Source organism: Tetrao urogallus (genome assembly GCF_951394365.1).
Source record: "Tetrao urogallus genome assembly, chromosome: 6".
Taxonomy (NCBI): Eukaryota; Metazoa; Chordata; class Aves; order Galliformes; family Phasianidae; genus Tetrao; species Tetrao urogallus.
In genome coordinates, this window is record NC_136819.1 from 30655139 (window position 1) to 30670372 (window position 15234).

General features: G+C 34.5%; 1 protein-coding gene across 1 annotated transcript in view; it reads left to right on the forward strand.

Moving 5' to 3' along the window:
- Positions 1-15234, forward strand: part of FMN1 (formin 1) — a gene marked incomplete at both ends in the record, with an annotated part of 115560 nt that overhangs the window by 38057 nt on the left and 62269 nt on the right. The window contains 2 exons of the mRNA XM_079537821.1: positions 1036-1186; positions 13023-13110. Of these exons, the coding sequence (XP_079393947.1) occupies positions 1036-1186; positions 13023-13110 (239 nt within the window). The remainder of the gene's footprint in view (positions 1-1035; positions 1187-13022; positions 13111-15234) is intronic.

Below are 15234 nucleotides of genomic sequence, written 5' to 3' on the forward strand. Positions count from 1 at the left end.
CAATCCTAAATTTCAGTATTAATGTGGCTTTTAGAATCCTTTTCTCCATTATATGGGTACATATTACATTTTTTTGCATATTACATCTAATAAATATATGTATGGTGACATCAGCCATATGTAGCTCATAGGGTTTTCTGCAATGTTCATGGTTTTTTTAGTAGCAACTCATTTTATTGCCTTTTACTGACATCTGCTGGAAGAAGTGAGCCCACCTTTTACTGATAGATATGACAGAAAGTGCAGTCAAAGGATAGTTTTGTCAAATATACTTTCATAAGTTATTGAAATTTTGAAACTTGTTCAAAATTGAAGTGTTTGGTTTGACAAATTACAAATAATTTTTCCTAAATCCAGATAAAACAAGAGTATTTTGTTTAATAAGTTCCAAAGTTTAAGCAGTGATGCTTATCTACACTATATCTGTTCCTGAAAGATTAAGGTACAAAAGGAAAGATAATCCGCATATAAAATTTGAGTGATGTGGAATATTGATTAGTCTGCCAAGATATAGGCCACTTAGGTTCTAGTTTCTTAAACCTGAAACAAAGTTACATATGAACATGAAGCATCTGAACCTAACACCAAGTAAGTCAAGACCTCTACAAATGCTCTTGAAACATGTTTGAATAAAGTGTGATCACTCTTTGTTGATATAGTTTATTTTAATATGTCTAGGAAGATTATTGGGAATTAGTCAAAAAAGCTGCTGTTGAAATCCTAGTTGAAGTGGCAGAGATCTCTAGAGCTGTTATTTGCACAAGCTGCAGTTGCAATATATGGTTATTATACAAAAAAAAAGCCCTATCACATGTGCACTTTGATAGTTGAGCATGTAGTCTACTAAGTAGCTACACTTCTTAGTACAGCCTTCTGAAAAATATTTTGACTCCTTACAATAGTTAGATGCAGAGAAAGAATGCTGTTAGTATGCTAGCAGTGATTGTTTGAGTTTTAAGCCAATTGTTAATAAGGCTTTTTTTAATAAATATTTAGTGTAAGTTTTTTTTTTAATTATTATTTTTCCCTTAATAGGAAAACTGCCATACCAACATTATGGGAATCACTAGAAGAACCTGATATACTTGATACTACTGAGTTTGAATATTTGTTTTCCAAAGACACCACTCAGGAAAAAAGAAAACCATTATCAGAGACTTATGAAAAAAAAACCAAGGCCAAAAAGGTATTTAATTTTTCTTTGTATTTACTTTCTTCTTTATTTCTCTTTTTTGGCTTTGTTTTGTATTTTAAGAAACTTCATTTTTATTTACTATTGAACCAGCGTGTAACAGATGGGTTTCTAAATGCTGTTATAAAACACAGTAAGTAAAATCGGTTGTTCAACCTTAGCGAGAGAATTCAAATATATTATTTAGTTTGGAAGGTTTCTTCCCTTTGAAAATGAATGTTCTACATCTTGGTGAAGTAGAAAAAACAGTGAGTAGAACAGAATAAAAGTTATAACGTGTGTCTTAAAGTACCAATATTTCAGGCCATGTCTGACCTTGCAAATATCCGTAAGTAAAGGCTACCATTAAGTCATTCTAGTAAATCTATTTTCCTTAAGTTTAATGTTATTGAGAAAACGAACTACTTTGGAAGATAGGAAAACCACTCTTATGTATTCTGAATGAAACCCCCCCAAAAAACTCTTCGCTGATATATCTCAGTAGTTGTGTCAAGAAGGGATAGGGAAACCACCTCTGATGGATGAAAGTTTGTGCACCACCTGTCATTATGGCATACTCTCTGCCTCAGATGTGGTCAATTACGGAGAGAGCTTGTTCTTCTCAGTAACTGACTGCAGGTAGGGCAAAGATATTTTCTGAATAATGGCCAAGTAATGTTTTCCTAAAACGACATACATGTTATAATCCTGTTTGTGTGTGAGTGTGTGTGTATATACTGCATTATAAATCTATTTTAGTTTACCTGCTTGGAACCACAAGAGGGCTCTTTGCATGTAAGCTATGCTATCTACCTTTCTTGATTTTGACATACATACAAACTGAATTTCATGCAAATATACTAGAGAGAATGGCTTTTTTAAAACTTATTTGATCATAAACTTAGCAAAGTGATTAATAAGAAATGTCAATAAGGCTTCAAGTACACGTGGTGTGTAGTATCCAATGTAATTTTAATGGAGAAATAGCATGCATAAATAGATAACTGCTTTATTTCAAAATCTCAGTAGCAAAGTGCATATCCTACCTCCCCAGGTCGGTGTCAGCAAAATAGTTTGGGAATTAGTCCCATTTCCTGAATGGTGAATGTGCGTGATTCCTTTTCCTTATTGCTTTGTAAATTAATTTAGTTACAACAGCACATTTTTTTAATGATCACTCTTAACTTTATCCAAAATTGAATTGGATAGTAGTTACTCTATACAATATATGAAGTAATGGAGTAAGAATTAGTACTTCTTAGTAATATCACTAGTGAGTAACTAATGTGTTTTCTTACAAAGATATTTTCTGTTTTTATACCAGTGTTTCAATTAGTTTGTTTTGTTTTTAAAGTTATTATTTTAAAGACTAGGACATATTTACTGAAATTATTGGAATAAAAAATGTTGCTTGAAAATGCTCCATAAAAATACAAAAACAAGTAAACTGACAGAAAAATTTATAGTTTTATCTAGTAATGTACAGTTTTATCTATTACTGTGCAAACTGATGAAATTATGATCATGGTGTTACAAAAAAATGAAAACCACTGCTCAATAATAAAGTTTCTGTTGCTTGTTCAGTTGAAAAATAAATCAGCTTTTAGATTTCAAATTAAATTTGAATTAAACTAAGCATATAAGCATTTCTTACTTTTAGTTTTGTCTTTTCTACTTTCTTTGTTAAATGAGTTGTAGTAGTTGAACTATGTTTACAGACAGTTCATCCTCTTCTGTGGCCCTGTGTTTCCTCTGCCTCTGAAATCCTAGATTGTCTGCATGCTACTCTGCTAGCTGCAGTGGATCAATCTTAGTGGGTTGTGAGTGAAATGATAATAGAGGAGGCATTTTATTTAGTTACAGAATGGTTTATAAGTAGATAAATAGAAAACTCTTGTACATTAATGTTGAATTATCAGCTCTGCTGGTTTCATTTGTCCTTTTACATGCTTTCTTTCAGCATTCATCTTACCTTCTTTATAATAATTACATCTACTAGAGCTTTAGTAGTAATCCTTTTCTTTGTGACAGTACAGAAATACATGCTTGTCTGGTCTTAAATATAGTATGTCATGATACATGGAGTTGTGTAGTTTGGTTAAAGATGCTTTATACAGGTGTCATGGACTCTGATGATGTTTATCACGTCATCATTATAGCTGATGCTGCATCATTTTGTGTTTCTTTGTAAATTCCTGTTGTAAAAAAAAAAAAAAAAAAAAAAAAAAGTAAGATACAGAGACAGCTTTAAAATCTGGAACAGTAGTTTGTGTTTATTTTACTTAACACTACATGTTACTTCCACAACTTGAGTTTGGCCTGCTTTGTATTTAGAAAAATGGCAGGCCAATAGGTGGTGCAGGATCCCATGCTAGTAGAACATTACTTAATACTTTTCTTCTTGAGTGAGTATTAAATCAGTGCCTCGCAATCAAGTTCTATATGCAACTGGAAGATCTTGTCATAGAAATTCAAGGGGAATTGTCTTTATAACAACCAAAGTGACTTTAACAGTTCTGGTCTTGTTGAAATATAACTTCTTTACCAATTATTTGCAGTTTCAAGTAAGATCATATTCAATTTATTGTCATAATTTTTTTTTTTTTTTTTTTTTTTTTTTTTTGTGAATCCTGTCAGAATAATCCGTAAGCCTCGTTTGTGAAATCATAGGATCGTACAACTACAGAATTTTTTTAGTTGGAAGGGAACTTTAAGATCATCAGAACCCTTCTCCCCACTATAGGCAGGGACACCTCGCACTAGACCAGGTTGCTCAAAGCCCCATCCAGCCTGGCTTTGAATGTCTCCAGGGAGGGAGCATCCACAGCCTTACAGGGCAACCTGCTCCAGTATCTCAGCACCCTCACAGTTAAGAATTTCTTCCTAATATCTAGTCTAAATCTACCCTCTTCCAAGTTCAAAACCATTTCCCCTTATCCTGTTCACTACCTGCCCTTATAAAAAGTTTATCCCCAGCTTTCCTAAGGTCCCTCTGGAACCTTCTCTTCTCCAGACTCATGAGCCCCAATTCTCTCAGCCTGCCCTTGTAGGAAATATGTTCCAGCCATGAAACGAATGTTTATGAATACATGAATGCTTAAATGAATATGCTAAAATGCTTAAACAAATGAATGCTTAAATGCAAGATATCACATTAAATCTGTAGAAATTTCACTTTGTTTTATTTTTAAGTGTTTGCCCACATTGATGACCCCTTATGAGAACTCTGATTGCAATATTCACTGTCAACTATGCTTCTGTTGCTTTTAACTAGACATCTACCATTTTCAGCCAGAAAAGTTTAAATCTTGTCCTGCATGACTGGAAATAATGATCTATTTTCCAGGGCTCTTCTGAAAGTTATAATCTGAGTATATATTTATATTTGTGTGTATCATTATGTGTGTAAGAAAATGCAGTATAAAATTATAGTATATATTTATAATACAGAAGTATTTTATACACATGCATATCTTCACTGTCAAGATTGTAGAATACAAAGAGGATTCTGTGGGAGTCAGTGTTAGCTCTGATTACCTCTGTGTCTTCACTTACAGAATCATAGAATCATAGAATTTTCTCAGGTTGGAAAAGAACTCAAGATCATCGAGTCCAATGACAAACAAACCATACAACCCTAACTCTCACAATCCACTGCTAACTCATGTACCTGAGCACAACATCCAAATGGTTTATAAACATATTCAGGGATGGGGACTCTACCACATCCCTGGAGAGCCTATTTCAGTGCTTAACAACCCCTTCTGTAAAGAAGTTCTTCCTGATAGCCAACCTAAACCTCCCCTGGCCCAACTTGAGGCCATTTCCACTTGTCCTGTAACCTGCCACCAGTGAGAAGAGACCGACTCCCCACTCTCACATATCTTTCAGGTATTTGCTCTCAATAAGGTCTCCCCTCAGTCTCCTCTTCCCCAGACAAATCAGTCCCATTTCCTTCAGTTGCTCCTCATAGGGGATATTCTCCAAGCCCTTCACAAGCTTTGTTGCCCTTCTTTGAACCTGCTCCAGCATCTCAGTGTCCTTTCTGTACTGAGGTGCCCAAAACTGAACACATTACTTGAGGTGGGGCCTCACCAATGCTGAGTACAGGGGCAGGATTTCTTTGCTAGCCCATCTCATAACACCATTTCTGATACAAGCCAGGATGCCATTGGCTGCCTTGGTCATCTGGGCAAACTGCTGGCTCATATTCAACTGATTGTCCATCAGTACACCAATGTCCCTTTCTATCAGGCAGCCTTCCAGCCGATCCTCCCCAAGCCTGTAGGGTTGCCTGGGGTTGTGACCAAAATGCAGGACCCGGCACTTGGCACTATTGAAACTCATACAGTTGACCTTGGCCCATCGATCCAGTCTATCCAGGTCCCTCTGTAGTGCCTTTCTACCCTCCAGCAGATCAACACTCCCTCCCAGCTTGGTGTCATCTGCAAACTTACTGAGGGTGCACATTTTTTATGACCTGGATAATGGAATATTAACTCTTCAGCTGTCACTTAGTTGCAAGAGGCTGCATACATTTTGAATTAGACCCTTTAGAAAGTTCCTATGCATCTGAGATGTGCTTATTCCTATTTTTTAGATTATAGATTTATGCAGTTAAAGATAATCTACCTACCTAAAAGTACTATGAGTACAACTGACTAGGTAGTAGTTTAGCAGAAGTGATCTTAGGATAGTAATGAATCACAAAGAGGAGCATGAGTTATCAAATCATGATACTACAGCGGAAACAAGACTGTTAAATAAACGGAAGTGTTGCTTGCAATAAAATCCATTCAGTCATGTTTTCATTAACAACAGCATCTATACTGAGGCACTACCACTCTTCATTAAAAATGTTTACTAACTGTAAAGAGTCAAGAAAAGTGGGAATGATCAAAACTGTAGAAGTAGTCTCTGAGTAAAATTCACTGATTATGATTGTTTAGTCTAGAAAAGAGGAGGTTGATGTGGGACAAAAAGTGTCATCAAGTGCATGCAGCTGCTGCAAAGAAAAAATATGAAAAGCTTTTCAAAAGTAGGGATACTACAGGATTGTAGAGCACTTTTGGCTAAGGAATATGTGTTTCTATATTGGGAGATCATTAAGAAAATTTATTTAGAATAGTACATGTATAGTTGATAGTGTACTGAAGTACAGAAATGCTTTGGATGAAATTTCGAGTGCCTTTCCAACATCATGAATCTCAATTTAAAGTAAAAAAAGTCTAGTTTCTATCCATTCTCCTATGGTTGGAAACAGCTGCCTGCCCCCTTTTTCCAGTGGAAGTGCTCCATGACTCTAAAGCATATTGCTTTTTTGCCTGCAGAAATTGGCTTACTAAGTCAGTTACAGTAGTTTCTAGAGACTGTCATCCTAATGTGAGAATGTAATTACTAGAACTTGAAGAGCAGTAATTAAAAAAAAAACACATTGTAACAAATATGTGGGGAAAAAAATGAAGAGAAGAACCCTCCAGCAGCAATAGTGCCTTAGAAGACTGTATAGGGGGAGATTTTATTTTTTATAATCATATTTTAACTTATTTTGGAAAAATAAAGTAGCTTCATTTGATAGTATATATAGTGATATAGTGTAAAAATAATATAGCTTAAATGTTTATATAATTTAAATGAAGGTCAGATGTACCTCCTGGTACACTTATGTACTCTTTAAGTTTATTATGGTCATGCTTATCTGGACAGTAGAAGCTCTACAGGCTGTTTGGCTGCTCATGCTTCTTTAATCATACACTTCTATATATTCAGCAGATTAGGAAGAACCATTTTTTTCCTACTCCACATTTCTGCCATATTTTAGGAAACTCAGATTCTTGTGCATTTATCTCCTCTGCATATATGCAATACTGTAAAGAAAAGTTCTACTGTCATATGATCATAAGCAATTAACAATCACTACTGCTCAATATGTGCAGGGATTAGTAAAAGAATTATTTTCTTATAATAATGCATTTGAAGTGTAAGATTAAGAGCATTTTAGTCTTGTTGAAAGTAATACAACATAGAAATTTTATGGATGTGATATTTATAAAATGGAAAATAGGCAATTGCTTGAATCTGGATTTTCGCAGAGACTCTAGATGGACGAGTAATGTATAAAAGCGAGATTCATTTCCTAGGTTAATACTGAAGTGATTGATTTTGCAGCAGGCAAAGCTATTAGACAAAAATAAAGAATCAGAATTCATTAATCTGAGAATGAATCAAGTGTATTTCTCTCTGGTTTTGGTTAATTGACTTAATTTAAGCTAAATATTTAAGTTACTCAAGAGTTTTCAAATGCTTCTATTTGGTCCCACTTATAGCATGTCTTAGAGCTTTTTAGAAATCAAGAATAGAAGGGCCGAGATCCTCCAGGTTATTTTAGTGTATGACTCCAATTTAGATGTAGTTTTATTTGATGCTGTGAATATGACACCTGTTTAGTCACCCAGTTTCATCATTGCTATGCTTTTGGAAATGCCACTACTAAACTGGACTGTTTTTGTAATCATTTTTTTGCATTTTCTCATGCTTAGGTTTCAGTCTTCTAGATATATTATTTTTATATCTATTATGTTATTCACTAAGATTACCATTAAAGCATTTGTCCAGGATTGTATGATTTATTTAAAAAAACCCAACATTTTAAGGTCCCATATATGAAACTGTAAATATAAAATTCTCACATGCCAAAAATGTTCAACTATATGTACATTCACTACATTGTTGTTAAGGTCCATAGCTGATTATGAAAAAAATGAAAGCTGAAAATAGCTAACATATAAAATTTCTAAATCATTTTGTTGAAAAAAAAATCACACTGTTCTTTTTGAAATAATTCAGCTTTCAATAGGTTTTAATATAATTTGAAGAATCTAACATCTTTTCTAGACTGTGAAGACCCACTATTGGTATTTTTATGACAGATGAAGCAGTGAAATTTATATTCAAAGAATTTTTACTTTCGGTCATTCTAAACTGTTAATATTTATTTTTCTGTAAGGACCTATGCAAATTTTGAAGCTGACAGGCATTTGTAATTGTTTCGAAGCCATAGGATTTCTTTTTCCTATTAGATATGCCTAACCAAGATAGGGCATTGTGCTACAAAACAGGAGAAAGGCAGAATTAGGAAATGGATTTTGGAATGAAATTAAAAGCGAGATTCTCTACATATTAAGCTCTGTGCACTGTATGGCTTTTAAAAAAAAAAAAAAAAAAAAGAGGTTATTTAGAAAAGAACATTCCTTTGCTATGATTTATTCCATGTGCATTATCTAGCTCCATTACTGAAGTTAAATATTTGAAAGTTGCATTACTTTTTCCAATGTATTTGAGGACTGGTGAGGAGCTTACTCTCCTATGCTTTTTCAAGAAACAGGATAGTTGGATGTTTGCGATGCCACTCTGTCTTCTTGGAAGAAAAAAATGAGGGATGGAGGGTAAATATCAAGTAATTTGTGTCAGGTGTATGCTCCAAATGAAAGTCCATCAATCATTTTTGGCCCTTTAGTGCAATGATTATCATTTCAAAGACGCAGGAGGACATTAAAGATAATGGCTTTTCTGTTGTCTATTATCTCAAACAGACTTCACATAATTATTAACATGTGTTCCCATTTAAAAAGAGTGTCAATATTTTGAGTGAATTGCATTTTTTTTAACTGAAAGGGATATGTCTGTCAGCAAGTTTTTTGTCCATCTAACTAAATGAGGAATTTAAATTAATGAACTTTGTGTTTCCGCAAGAAGAGCAGTTATTGCAGAAAATGTTGGATGCTTTGCAAGGTTGAAACACGACTGTCTTCAACATTCTGCATAAGATAATAAACAGCATGCAAAGTTAAGTAAAAGTAGCAGAATGCTAGTGCACACTCTTCCAAGGCACTCTCCCTTTCTTTTTATTATTTGGGCTGTGCTGAGAAGAATGAATAAGGCATTTCTTACTTACCGCAGAGATCCTCTGTTGTGTAGGATGGGAAAAGTATCCATGAGGGGTAAACATCTATCTTTGTGGTTCTGTTTGTTTTTATGGTTTTGGTAGGAATAAAGAAAATGAATTAAGTTTTTTGCCAGCTTTTTTTTTTTTTTTTTTTTTTTTTTTTTTTTTTTTTACCACTTTTGTCTTGAAACATTGCCAGTTGCTTGACATTTAGAAAAAGGATAATAAAAAATTTTCTTCATCCGATAGATGAAGTTAGAGAAGTTTAGTTAGAAATACACATCTTAAAATACTAAAAACATGGATAAGATCTTAAACTGATTCATCCAAGTAAATATAAAATAGTTAAATATGGCTCTTCTTTGATAAGGCATAATATATGGTCTTAAAGTTCTGAAATTTCATTGGTAGTCTTGGGGTGTTTATGTAAAAATGCTGGAGGGACATACTTGCTTCTTGTGCAGGATATTCCTCCTCCATTTGAACAGGGTTTCAGCAGGCTACTACTTATGGGTCCAGGCTGTTGACTTCACTATAAAAGTTAATGAGAAGGAATGAAGGAAAACACTCTGATATCTAGAACAGCTTTTTAGCTTATGGTTTCTCTCACAAAATTTAAATATTATGGAAAGAATCCTTGCACCAGCAGGAGGAAGGATTTAGCTCTTAATCACTAAAGTAAACTAAATCTGTGCTGCACCAGTAAGTGTCGTGCACAGAAAGTAGACATTACACTTAGACAAAAGTGGGTCTGCCATATAATATTGAATGAAATATGTTTCTTGCTACACTAGAGAAACACATTTTAAGAGGAATGACAGATTACTTTATGAATGTATTGAAGCTTCACTATGTCTCTACTTTTACATTGTATGATAAATATTGAAAGGTATAAAAGAGACACTTGTCTAAAGCAGATCAACTAACTTAAGAATGTTAAAAAACACTCTGGGAACACCACATTGAGCAAATAGTGTTACGGGTCAGTGAATTAAACGAACTAGCATTGGCACTTACAGTTTTGTCCCTGAGCCATTAGATGCTGCATCCATTACACCGACGCATTCATCGTCTGGGAGCGGCAGGCAGCTGGCAAACCCTGCCAGCTGGCATAGCAGCATCAGCTGCCGTCAGCTGGATCTTAGCTGCTTGCCTGTCACTGCCAGCTAAAAGCAAGTCACAATATGCTGAGAGGTGAGCAGTGATTTGTCTTTTAAAAGCATAGACTAAATAGTTCAATGCAGTCTTTACAAACTTCCATTTTATTTGCCTTATGGTTTTTATGAGCTGGAAAACTGAAGAATTTTTTGTATCTCCTTTCCATTTAGAATTCATACACACATGTAATTCCCTTCAGTGGCTCCTCCAGAATAAGCATTGTTTGGTGTGAAATGGCTATTTTGGACAATATGTTCTGGTTTAGTGCTGATCTTTCAAGATGCACATTGGTTTTAAAGTTTGTAACAAAAGTCCCGTATAATTTCCCAATATTATGACTGCCCAGTTTGAGCAATTCTGTTGTCTTATTTCTATTTGCTCTCTAATGAATAAAATATTAGCCTTCATTTAGAGATTTCACGTTGTTGAAGCCATTTCAGGTAGTCTGAGTCTAGTTTGATGGCTGGTAATTGTGACCATGTGTACATTTGTCTAAAATGCCTGTTAATATACTGTTGGTTGGATGTTTTAAAACATGAATCTTTACTTTAGCTTTTAAAATTATAGAAGCTCTTCTCTAAATTTACTGTACTAGTCTTCTAAGGAGTAAGTCTTGCTAAGCAATGGAAGTTAGTTTGATTACATTTAATAATATTTTAGCATTTAAAAATGACAGATTTATTTGAAATGTCATACTGTCTATAACGGCTGTAGCCTGGAACGGTTTTGTCTCAAACTAGGCATATCTAAATAGGGTTTATGACAACCTATGAATTTGCCCCTGAACAAGGTCAACTTGGAGGTCAGTGAATGCAATACAAATTGCATACTAGTCAAACCTGTAATTATCCCTGTACGAAGTTAATGTGTTGAGGAGCTCAGCAAATTCACTTGAAGTTTCAGAAATGACCATGATAAACTGAGTAGTTACTTATATTTGCTCTGAAAAATTGCAGTTAACAGGATGAAGTGCTTAGAGAGTGTTCATTTCTGGTAACTTGTAGCCAAGTCACCATGTATAATTATGTATTCTGAGAGTTAGGGGCCTGATTTTGTTTTTTCATATGAAGAAAATATTTTAAATAGTGTAAAAACAGTATTCCTTTGTTGATGTCCAGTATAATTGCTGCAAATTTAACCTTCAAAGTCTCAAATTCCCAATTTTGGCAGAAAATATGTGACATCCATTCTAACATAATTTCATTAAATTAAGTTTCTACCACAGACATAAAATAAGATTTTTGTCTGATCTTTGTTGAAGACAAAAGCCTGTATTTGTACTTATTCACATCCTGTCCAATTTCACAACCCTACAAGTAGTAACTATGTTTTTTTCTGGAAAAAATGTTACTATTGCTTCTCTTTTTCCTGTATTTTCAGCTACAACTTCTATATAGGTGAATAACTAGGTAGCAGCACAGTTAAATGTTCCTAAGTCTTATAAAACCCATGGGAAACATTTAAATTAGTATGAGTTTTATCATTTAGCTGTCTGTAATGTGAACATCTGTAACAATGTCAGAGGGAAAGGAAACTGTTAGCAAAGTAGCATTTGTTCATTTGCATTACAAATTAAGCCAGCTGCTAGAATATGAACGTTTTCTTGTTTTCAAGAACTTCATGTCTGTGTTGCATTTTGTGATGTGATTATCTTATCTTGCTTAAAAAATAAATCGAAATTGCACATACAAATAGTGCAAACACGATGGGGAAATTTTGTTCAGAATACAAGTTTCACATATCATATCTGTCTCTTCTGACATCTGAACTACATTTCTAAAATCCTGACAGTTTTCCCGTATGACTTTATTTATTTTACTGATCAATATCAGTATCACTAATTTTAATCAGCAGGTTAATCAGCATAACTTCCTCAAGGTTTCCCTGATCTGATTTCCTTCTCTTCTCTCCACTCAACATCTGAAAGATTACAGTCTAAATGTTAGTTATTATACTAACAAGTATCTGTTACCCAAACTATGAACAAAACTCTAATTCATTTGGATTGTCAAAGGGGAGGAAGAAGCACAGTCAGACACAAGTGAAAGGAATCCTTTCAATAACTCATACTGATCCAGAAGGAGTGCTGGGAAGTGCACAAGAAAACATATCTCCAATTCTCTTTGGTCAAGAGATGAATCTCTGTCAAACAGAGTAAAATGTACTCTTACTGAAAAATCAACTCTGAGATAAACGAAGGCATCTGTAATGTACTCTGAGTATCTAAAGAATACTCTGAGAGAGTGGTCAGGTACTGGAATGGGCTGCCCAGGGAGATGGTTGGATCACAGTCCCTGGAGGTGTTCAAGAAACATTTAGATGTTGTACTAACAGACATGATTTTAGTGGGGAAATATTGGTAATAGGTGGATGGTTGGACTGGATGATCTTAGAAGTCTTTTCCAAACTTGGTAATTTGATGATTCTATGATACCTTAGTTTTGCCCCAGTGAGCTTAAGGAGACGGGTTAAAAACTATCTTCCAGAATAAAGATTTGATACACTTTCAGTTTTACTTCTTAATAGTGTGCTTCAAGTAAGAGCTGATGTGGTGAGAATTAAAGCTTACATATATCAGGTATTTATTAAAGTGCCAAGCTCAAGATGAGATAGACTCTACTGCTTCATTTATTTAATATAAATGTTTCGAGAAACATTCAATTTAACTCAAAGTTATGTGAGTTTATGGGAATGAAGAATCTGCAGAATGTTTATTTGATCTCAGATAATTTTGAATTATCTTTCTAGATTATCAAATTGTTGGATGGAAAGCGATCGCAAACTGTGGGAATTTTAATATCCAGTTTGCACCTGGAGATGAAGGATATTCAACAAGGTAAGCAGTATGTATGATATATACATAGTATCATACATTGTATATACATTGTATACTATAATGTATGATATATACATAGATTTTTTCTCATAGGACCACTCAGAGAATTTCTTACAGTATGTACTTCAAGTATGGTCCCCTTTATTGTATCTGAAGAATTCTTCTTCCAGCATATTCCTGTATAGGTAAAAGTTTCAACTAAATAACCAGAAGCAAATTTTGGTACAACTCCTGTCCCTTTTCAGTTCATATGTCACTTTCAGTACAGTGTTTCCTCAAGGTGGTTCCATATTCCTGCACACCTTTTGCTTAAGCAAGTTTCACATGGACAAAAACTCAATATTGGTTTTCTATACTAGTTTTTAGGACTTTAAACATGCTTGTATGCGTTTGTTGAATATTTGCATTTTGTTTCATTAGCAACATGAAATGCACATTTGAAACTGATGCAGCTACCATGCAGCAATCAAGAAGATAATTACTGCATGGCATTTTTGAAAGCACTGGGCTACTCGGTGTATAAATTCCATCACTGGTAGAAATTATCTGAGTTTGGCACTACAACTGTAGAGAAATGAAGATTTTTCAGAACCCTGGGGTAATTCAGATTCTGCTTATGTTCTGGATTTTAAAAGATATTGTTTAAGGATATTGTTTATTTCTTTTTCACATTAAAAAAAAAGAAAATATCCACCATTTAAAACAACTGCTGGAAGAATTCAAGTTGATGTCTCCTTTTTGCTATTGTTTTCCTTCCATCACATGCAAATGCTGAGTAGAGTGTTGAGATGCTGCTGGCATTGATTATTGTTAATTTCAGAAGAGCCTTTGAGCATCTAACACTTTAAAAGCACAAGGGCTAACAGATGGCTTTTGGATTGGAGGGAAAAAAAGATGAAGAAACAACTTTATGCCTGCCAGTATTGTGTGAAAGGTATTAGAATGAGATGGAGAAAAAATATTAAATATTAAAGATCTGAACAATTTACCGTCAGGAATTATAGCAGCATAGGATAGGATAGCAACTGCAATATAAAAACAGGGTAGTTCTTAGAGTATTCAGAAAGGCTTTCTATTTTCCATGCCATTATGTTCTCCTAAAATAAGGCATTGTGAATGCAACATACATATCTGTAGCTATCTGTCAGTTTGCCATTCTTCAGCTTTTGAAGTCCTCGGGCCAATTTATGCCCAATTTAAGATAAAAGCATAAATATTCAAAATGTTTGTATGTGTATACACTAGCATTTAAGTTTGAATAAGCAGTGCACTTTTGAAGCTTTCCTCTTTGCTGTGTATGCAGAGCATTGTGGAGCTGTTTGAGTGCACAGTGGTGAGCTAGTTAAAACTACAGCTCCCTGAACTGTGTACAGCGTATGGGCTGTTTCAGTCTGCAGAACAGAACTACTCTGATTGTAGTTGTAGACACTGTTAATATAGTCCCACAAGTTTAATGAAAATTAGAGTGTTGGTAGAAAAGAGACATGGAAACAAGTGCTGCCACTGAAGGAAAGTTTGTAACTCGTCACCCTCTCTATTCTGAGAGGTAGCAAATGACTGGCCTGTCACCACATGTGTTGCTCAAGGCACCAATAGGATATGCAGCTGCTTGGTTATGGGAACAGCTAGGAGATTAAAAAAAAAAGGGGGGGGATTTGGGAATACAGCCTATTCCCAGCCTATATTCCAGCCTATATTCAAACTAATATGAATGGCTCTAATTGAGATCTGTGGGTAGATAGAAGTGTAGATTCTGTCTTGGGAACAGACTCAAGGAAAGCATCTACATCTGTTCTGTAGAAAGAACCTTTAGAAATGTGTACTATAATGAAGACAACAGTATATGTAATGCTTCTAGTGTCTGCTTATCCCATATTTTCTGTTTAATTTAGTCTCTATGAAGTCCTGTCTATTGGCAAACAAGTTCTTTAAGAGCTGCTACAGTTAGTAACAAAAACAGGCCATGATACCCTCTTGACAACATTTAACCCAAAAAAGAACTTTATCATTCGGTACAGAATGTCAAAAGGTGGTTGTTTTGGATTATTTTATTATTTTTAGAATGTAGAGTTAAAAATAGTTACCTTTGAGAAACTTGATAATTAAACACTCATCCCTCTTTTC